Source organism: Leishmania donovani, chromosome 36, assembly GCF_000227135.1.
Source record: "Leishmania donovani BPK282A1 complete genome, chromosome 36".
Taxonomy (NCBI): domain Eukaryota; phylum Euglenozoa; class Kinetoplastea; order Trypanosomatida; family Trypanosomatidae; genus Leishmania; species Leishmania donovani.
The window spans coordinates 2,518,080-2,526,621 of record NC_018263.1 but is presented as its reverse complement, the minus strand read 5'-3'; the positions used below and the strand labels follow the sequence as shown (position 1 = coordinate 2,526,621).

Below are 8,542 nucleotides of genomic sequence, written 5' to 3'. Positions count from 1 at the left end.
GGACGCATGGATCGAGGGCCTGTGCACGGACTTCAACGCCCGCACCAGCTGCGTCCTCGACATGTACGACGTGGCCGCCGCCTTCGAGGCTGCCGGGCGTCTTGACAACGCCACCAATCTCAAGGCGGTGTATCCGGGCCTTATGGAGGTGAACGCCGCCTGGTTCAAGTATGTCTTCAGCTGGAACCACACGAGCAAGCTCGATCTCACGCAGGGTTCCGCCTCGCAGAACCTTGCGCAGACAATGCTGGCCAACATCAACGCCCACCGCCTCCCCGCCTTATATAAATTGATAGCTACGTGTTGGTCTGCAGTTGGCGTGATTTTTCATAAATTCCCATTCTTTCGTTTTCCATATCGAAGACGCGATTGCGCCCTTCATGCATTTCGCGTGTATTAACCGTCTCTGTTCTTTTTTGTTCCCTAGTTGCGGGGTCCTGCAGATGAACGTGTGAAACGGCCTGCGATTTTCTGGTGGTTTGTCGTCGCCCGAAGACAAGGCATTTATACTTCAATGTTGTACAGTATGCTCGTGGCACCCCTACATGTGTTTGCATGAGGTCTGTACCCCGAAGTCTCTAATCCTGCACGTGACGTTCTCGTCGTTTCATTTCCTTTTCCCGTAGGTTTCTTGCTTATTCTCGTGGACGGTGTCGCTTCGCATGCTCCTCGGAATCGCGTTCCAGTCGACGTGTCGTCATGCGGCCTCCCTATTCCCGGTTCTTTGAGGAAGCAAGCATCCTGAAAAAGCAGGTGGCCCAGTGGTTTTGAGTGGATGGCACTGTCTGCACGAACTGTGCAGCATTGGCCCCCACCAACATGTGTAGACGCACTTGCAACCGCGCAGGAATGTGTCACGGTCCGTCTTGTGAGCAGCGTGATGCCTGTGTGTGCTCTCCCCAGCACCAGAAGATACGGAAGTTGTGCTCGGCCAGTGCACCAGCGATGTTGCTCTCGGCTCTGCTAGTCGGGCAAGGTCTAGTCCTCGCCGAGAAGTTTGCTTGACATGTAAACGAGACCCGCAAGCGTGGCGAAGACGCAGCCAAACGTGCCCCATCCCCTATGTCTGCCAAAGCGGGATCACCCCTGGTGGCGAATGGGGGTTCGCCACCTACGACCTAGGGAGGTCAGAGCGATGTATTGCTGCTGATGACTGCGGTCAGGTCTTGGGCAGTGTTGCGTTCGAGCGACCTGCGAAGCGGGTGGGCGGGTAGAGCTTGAGGCAGGGTTCCGTGAAGCTCATGCTCCTCGGCCAGATAGACTCGTTGAAAGAAAAGGAAACACCTCTACCTCTCTCCATGCAGCGGCGTCATAGTGACCTGACGCTGTGAGTAATAACCACATCTTGTGCGCTGATTCTTCTTTCTTTGGCTCTCTCGCGTCATGGACGGGCAGACGGACAAAGCCCATTGTCAGCGATTCTTTTGCTCTGCGTTCTCATTTGCAGAGCACGTTTGAGAGGCGCTGGCTGTGCGAACAGTTTGGGTCCAACAGCCGGTAGCTCTGCCTCACGTGCCTCTTATCCCGTCCCCCTCTTCCTCCTCCTTCTTGCATCGTTTTTCTCTCTTGTTTTCTATTGTAGGGTGGGACGGGCGTGCTTCTGCCTTTCCTCCTTCATTGCTTTCAGACCCCTTTGGGCAAGCGAGGGCGCACTCGCTTACAGTGATGGGTCAAGGGCTGAGTGGTGGGGCAGTGCTGGGCACGGCGCTCTCCATGGCCGCCGCTCCTGCCCGAACGTCTCTGGCAAATCACGCCTTGATCATCGCCGCCGGTGCTAGCATCGGTTTGGCTCTCGACTTCACCAGCGACTGCCTTGCGAAGGAGGGGAAGATCATGATCCACCGCGACGTGGTGCTGAATGCGCACGATGTCCTGCGACATGTGTACACCTTCTACGCCCCATGCGATTCCAACGCAATGGCGAAGCTGTTCCGTCAGAAACACGAGTGGCTTGTGCTCGAGTCACACGGGCGCAAGTTCTATACCGTGCAGAAATGCCCAGGCACCGGCGACGTCGTGATGGACATGCGCCTCTCGCTACGCGCTGCGAACGACGTGGGACTCGTGGCTGCCGGACGCCCCACACAGACGGGCGAGATTCAGCAACATCGTGCGGACATGGAATTCGACATCCCGAGCGAGGTGCAGGTGGCGTACATGATTGCGTGGCTCCGCAAGGAGGACCCTCGCTGGGCCTTTTCAACCGAGAACAGTCGCCAATTCACCACGCGCGCCCGCTACGCTTTGAACGACTTCTGAAGCGGCTGCGAAGAGGAAACACAAGGACGCTTGCATTTCAGTGAGGCGAGTGCATGCATGCATGACGTACTCACAATTCTCACTCTTACGGCTAACGCGGGGCCCGTGCCGCGTGGAGCAAGCGAAACGGTAGCGATGACTTTGAGGCGCACAAGTTTAGTGGAGACCACGAGATGAAGCGAAGGTATGCGTCACGCGCGCGTAGCATGATTCGCGTCTCACCTCGTTCTCTGAATGGTTTTCCATGAACTGCACACGCAGGCTCCACGGCGTTCCCCGCGTTCTCTGCTGTGCGTCGCGTTTGCGCTTTCTCCCTTCTTCTGATTTGATCCGCCTTCCTCCTGCAATTTGTCTCTCCTCTCTTGGCCTAACACGGGCACGTCCTTCAACGGGGGTGCCTCGTCTGTCCTCCATGTTCCATCCTCCCACCGCACCGGGAAGAAGTCGAGGCGGGCAAAGCAGCGTCACATTGCAACACGCCTAGAAGATGAATCGCGAGCAGATTGCCCGCCGCATTGACCTTGTCGGTCCCTCCACCGGCGCCATCGTCGGCGTCGCCACGTGGTGTGCCCTGCACGGTGCCGAGGCGGACGCCATTCTGAACTACGTAGCGGAGAAGATGAAGCACAAAGATACAACTGACGCGCAGCGGGCCTCACTGGTGTATGTGATTCACGAACTGCTGCTGAGTTGCGCTACCCGCGGTGTCTCAGAGAACGCAAAGCGCTCCATCCTCAAGGCCGTGAGTCTCACCCTGCCAAGCGCGGTGAAGGACACGCTGCGGCAGAGAGCAAGCGATCACACGGCTTTCCTGATCGCCTTGCAGAAAGCAACGGAGTGGTGGAGTATGCTGAACCTGTTCCCGGCGGCCTGGCTGACAAAGCTGCAGTGCACCGTTCAGGATGGGCAAGAGAGCGCCGGTCACCGCACTAGCGTCCCCTCTGCCTTGATGCAGGTTGCCAATCTCCTGCAGCGCTACCAGCATGCTAAGGAGCAGTGGGTGCAGAACAGGAACATCAAAGCAGAAGAGGGGCGCAGTGGAAGCGGGGCTGCGAGTGGCCAAGACACCGCAGCGCCGCTGGCAGGCGGGGGTGCAGGCGCTAGCAGTGCCGTTGTGGACGATGCGGCAAGGCGATGCCTCATCGCCTTGAGGAAAGCCGTGGAGAGTCGCTTTGAGAAAAACGCGGCATTGCTCGCGTGGTGCGAAGCAGAGCGTGCGGAGCTTGAGGGTCGCACCACCACCTCAAGCGCAGGCAGTGGTGTAGTGAAGATGGCGCACGGCACCTCGCCTCATGTGCCGACGCACGGTAGGTCAGGTAGCAGCTATCCAGTGAAGGAGGAAGGCGGCCACGGTGGCAGTCAGTCGGGAGGGCCCAATGACGACGATGATGTGCTTGGCTCCTTCTTCTCCTGATACATCGATTAGGGGGTCACGCAGTGCGCCTTTTGCGTGTGTGTGTTCCTCTGTTCGTAATGACCGGCGTGTTGGCCCCGTGCGAGCAGCGGGAGCCAACGTCGCGCCTCGCCCTTCTCCGTTTCTCTTGCATAACAGGCAAAGGTTCTCAGCAGATGACATTCTGGGTCGGTGTGTATTATGTGCATAGGGGTGAGCCTCGATGGACATCGGCGTCGCCCTAACGCTGCCACGCGCAAAGGATATTGCTCTCCTACTTGGGACCTGACGGCCCCTTCCCTTCCCTTCCCTTCTCTACACCCGCGGCATATGCGAGCATGCTATCAGGTCTTTCTTTTCTATCGGCTTCCACGTTCTCTGCATCCACCTTCCCTCCTCTTCGCCCCATCCATCAACAACACAGCACTTACACACACTTGGAGAACGCAATAGAAGGAAGCGGAGCAGTTTGCTACTTTATAGCCAACGCGCATCCACATCTGCACGCAAGAATACACAGTTACATCTTCATTACTCCCGCCCTTCGGCGCGTCCTTGTCACTCTAGTGGCAGAGGCAACGTGGTGAGGCCGCATCCCTCGCTCGCATTCCCGCTCATCTTTTTTTTTTTCGTTTGACTCCCCCCCCCCTCTGATTAGCTCGTGGAGGTCTCCTCAATATTCATTCGGCATCGCATTGGGTCTACGAAGGCCCCTTCTCCCCTTCCTCAACCCACCCGCCACCGCCCCACAGCTGGTCCGTTTCCTTCTCTTCCTTGACGGCAGCTTTGCGGGTGCGCGCGCGTGTGTTGAACCGGATCCGATTCCCTGTTTGAGAGCGGCACATTTTTCTCCCCTCCGTCTTTCTTCACGCCTCTCCACTCCCCGCGCGGTTCAAATCGCAAGCCTTTGCCCTCCCATTGTTATTCTCACTGTGACAGCTTGCGTTGTCACCGGCTGATCTTCATCGTCTCCCACTCCACCGTCATCCGCAGGCAGGCACGCAGCTGTCTTGTGCGCGTCGAGGGCCGAAGACGCGGAGTGGGCTGGAAAGAGAACGAAGAGAAGCCACTAAAAAAAGCACCGCAACCTCGGTAGCCTGTCTTTGTGTGTATATGTCTGTGTGTGTCTGTCCTTGTCCTATCGTCAGCAGCCATTCAACGTAGGACAGACACAGAGGGAGGAGCCGGGGAACAAAAAACAGATAAGAGAGGTTATAGTAGCTACCACCTGCAGCGGTGGCCAGCGAAACAAAACGAAACCATGAGCGGCGATTACGTCTACGGAAACTACGCGGCCCAGTACGGTCAACCGCAGCCCCAGGCATATGGAGCCAATACCGGTGCGTACGGTGGTGGTGCTCCAGCAAACGGCTACGGCGGCTATGGGGCCCAAAACGAGACATACCAACAGTATGGCGCTCAGCAAGCATACACGTATGAGCATCAACAGCAACAAGCGGCTCCAGCCCAGCAGCAGCAGTACAATCAGTATTCCAATGGCAGCGAGCAGCGCGCATCCCAAGAAGCATACCACCAGCACCAATACCAGCAGCGGCCACAAGCTCAGGCTCCCTCCTTTGGCCAGCCCGCCATGGGTACAGTTGAAGAGAGACCTGCCGAAGCGACGACACGCTGGTCGTGGTCGCTTTACTCAATGAACCGCATTGACGGCGCGCGCATGGTGGCCCCGTTGGGCTGTCTGTACTCCCCCCTCGGCAGCCCTTGTACCCAGCTCAACTACGCACCGACGCAATGCACTGTGTGCGGGGGGGTGCTGAACCCGTACGCCACTCTCGACCCGCGCAGCCGCATGTGGGGATGTCCCCTGTGCCACACCAAGAACGCGCTGCCGCCGCAGCATCAGCAAGCAAATCAGTACAACCTGCCGCCAGAGATGCAGCCGTCCTCGACGACAGTAGAATTTGTGGCGCATATGCCTAGCCGCAGCCCGCCCACGTTCGTGCTGGTCGTTGACACGTGCCTCGATACGGACGAGGAACTGCAGGGTCTGCGCGACTTCTTGTTACAGTCCCTGCAGATGATCCCAGAGTACGCAAACGTGGCGATTGTCACATACGGCACGACTGTCAGCGTGCACGAGATCGCTGGTCCTGCCACGTACCCGCGTGCCATGGTGCTGCGTGGCACGCAGGAGATGACGGTAGAGCGGCTAAAGCTGATCTTGCCCAACCCCAGCCGATTCGTGGCAGCGCTGCGCAACTGTGCTGCCTACGTGACGCAGCTCATTTCCTCCATGTCCCGCGACCTGTGGCCAGTCATGAAGGGCCATCGGCCACTGCGGTGCACCGGGGCTGCGCTCTCAGTTGCGGCTAGTTTGCTGCAGATAGTATCGCCGAACACGGGCTCCTGCATCCTCACCTTCATGTCCGGCGTGTGTACGTCGGGCCCGGGAATTGTCGTGGACGTGAGTCGCGAAAAGATGATCCGCGTGCACGCCGACATCCGCGACGAGACAGCGGCCGCCACGTACTGGAGCACCTCATGCGCATTCTACGAAAAGCTGATGCATCGCATTGTCGCGCAGGGTCACTCTCTGAACTGCTTCGTCGCCTCCCTGGATCAGTTTGGCCTGGCTGAGATGAAGACGTGCGTGCAATCTTCCGGCGGTGTTGTGCTGAATGCGGAGTCGTGGCTGGAGGAGCCATTTCGCCTTTCCCTACACCAGTTCTTTGCACGGCGCGAAGACGGAACGCTCAAGCTGGGGCTGAACGCGACAATGGACGTCATCACGTCGCCAACGTGGAAGGTGCAGGGTGTCATTGGCCCCTGCGTCGGCACCGGCAAGATGTCCGCGTCCGTGGCGGAGTACGAGATCGGGCTCGGCGGCACCTGTCAGTGGACGACCTGCCAACTTGACTCAACCACCACCTTCGCCATCTACTACGACACGGCCAGCACGCAATCCAACGAGGCGGCCAAGAATCCGCTGCGTTACACCCAAATCGTGACGAGGTACGAGATGGGGCAGGAGACACACACGCGCGTCACGACACTGACGTTGCGGCAGGCGCAGAACCCGCCCATTCAAGACCTTGTCGCCGCCTTCGATCAGGAGACAGCTGCCGTGTTGCTGGCTCGCGAAGCGGTGCACAAAACAGATAGCATGCCGCTCTTTGACGTGCTGCGTTGGCTGGACCGCACAGTGGTGCGTCTAGTCTCCCGCTTTGGCCAGTACACCAAAGACAAGCCTGACTCGCTGCGCCTGCCGAAAGAGTTTGTGTACTTCCCCGCCTTCATGTACCACCTGCGCCGCTCCGGCTACCTGCAAATCTTCAACTCGAGCCCCGACGAGACGGCGTCCCTGCGCCTGCAGCTGCTCAAGTCCAATGTAGAGGACTCCATTGTGCAGATCCAGCCGACTCTGTACAGCTACCGCATGGACGCGGCACCACAGCCGGTGCCACTCGACAGCACAGCCATCCAGCCCGACAACGTTCTGCTGCTGGACACCTTTTTCGAGGTGCTCATCCACTACGGCGCCAGCATTGCTGCGTGGAAGAAGGCAGGCTATGCAGAGCACGAGGACTACGCGCACTTCAAGAAGTTTCTGGAGGTACCACTGGCCGATGCGCATGTGCTCGTCGGCTCCCGCTACCCCACCCCGCGCCTGATCGACGTGTGTCAAGACGACCCCGATGCGCGTATCTTGTACAACCGCATCAACCCCAGCCGCTCCTACGCATCCACCGATGGTGGGGCCTACGGCTCGCACGAGGGCGAGCTCGTGTACACGGACGATGCATCGTTGCAGGTGTTCATGCAGCACCTCAAGAAGCTGGCGGTGGCACAGTAGCCCGACGTCGTCTGGGTAGGGTGCAGGGTGTTGTTCGTGCACTGCCGCAGATCAGCCCCGTGGGCTTTTGTGTAGCTGTATTTTGTTGTTACTGCTTTCTCTCTCCGAGTATGTGCGGTAGAAGTTGTTGTTGCAGGCGTCCGGCGCGCGTTCGGTCGCTGTGCGATTGGTACAGAGTATAGCAGGGAGAGGCGTTCATTAGCGGCGTCCCCCCATCACACCCCACCAGCCCATCCCACTTCCATCAACCAGTATCGTCTTTTGGGCCTCTGCTTTACTGGTTGGGGAGGTTTCCCTGTGTGTCGCTCTCGCCCTTGTTGTGGTGGAGTGATGTGGTCGTGCGGGGAGAAGAGGAGGAGCAAAGGTGCGATACTCTCAGCTTGCAGTCGTGTAGAGGAGAAAAGCATAGAGGGATACATTTATACGTATGTTTGTGTGTGCTTCGGCGGTGCACGTGCCGACTCTTTCGGTTTCCCTCTCCTTTCACATCCTCGGTGCTGCGCTGGCCTCCTTCTTCTTTTTTCATTCGCGCCCGCACGGCGCTGCAGGGAGTTGGTGGTCCCCCTCCCACGTCTAGTCCTGCGGGGCAGTTGTTGGTGTTGGTTGTTAATGCGTTCGGCTGTTCTGTATTGTTGTTGTTTTTCTATCCACGGCCGCCGCTGCCGCCTCCTCCACTTCTCGTCGCCCCCCCATCGACCTTGCACACCTTCTGGAAGGGCAATGAAACACCTTGGCTGCCCCACTGGAGAAACAAGGAGGGCGAGACAGTACACAGACCCCGGTGACCTCGAACTCCTTTCCTGCCTGTGTCCGACCTGTGTGTATGTTACTTTGGCCACAGCGTCGCTGAAAGGCGCACAAACTGCACACCCCATGACCAGCTACGGTGGCAACGCCGCTTCTGGCTAACAGGGCATCTTCCTGTACAGCGACGAGTCAGGAAGAGACGGCCTGCCCTGCCGTTTACTCTCAGCACCTCCTGCCTTCACCGCTCGCCCCCTGGCCCTGGCTCTGACCCTCCTCTCTCCGGACCCCCTTCCCCCCCCCCCCCCCCCCCCGCCCCCCCTCCACCGCTC

At 58.7% G+C, this 8,542-nt stretch overlaps 3 protein-coding genes across 3 annotated transcripts; all 3 read left to right on the top strand.

Moving 5' to 3' along the window:
- Positions 1 to 1,665: 1,665 nt before the first annotated feature.
- Positions 1,666 to 2,259, top strand: LDBPK_366730 (hypothetical protein, conserved; the record flags this gene model as incomplete). Its single annotated transcript, XM_003865736.1, has 1 exon — positions 1,666 to 2,259. One exon carries the CDS (start codon positions 1,666 to 1,668, stop codon positions 2,257 to 2,259), a length of 594 nt encoding a protein of 197 aa, XP_003865784.1.
- Positions 2,260 to 2,746: 487 nt separating this feature from the next.
- Positions 2,747 to 3,673, top strand: LDBPK_366720 (hypothetical protein, conserved; the record flags this gene model as incomplete). Its single annotated transcript, XM_003865735.1, has 1 exon — positions 2,747 to 3,673. The coding sequence occupies one exon, from the start codon at positions 2,747 to 2,749 to the stop codon at positions 3,671 to 3,673; it is 927 nt and encodes a 308-aa protein (XP_003865783.1).
- A 1,240-nt stretch (positions 3,674 to 4,913) lies between these two features.
- Positions 4,914 to 7,466, top strand: LDBPK_366710 (protein transport protein Sec23-like protein; the record flags this gene model as incomplete). The annotated part of the gene is made up of 1 exon (XM_003865734.1): positions 4,914 to 7,466. The coding sequence occupies one exon, from the start codon at positions 4,914 to 4,916 to the stop codon at positions 7,464 to 7,466; it is 2,553 nt and encodes an 850-aa protein (XP_003865782.1).
- Positions 7,467 to 8,542: the final 1,076 nt, after the last annotated feature.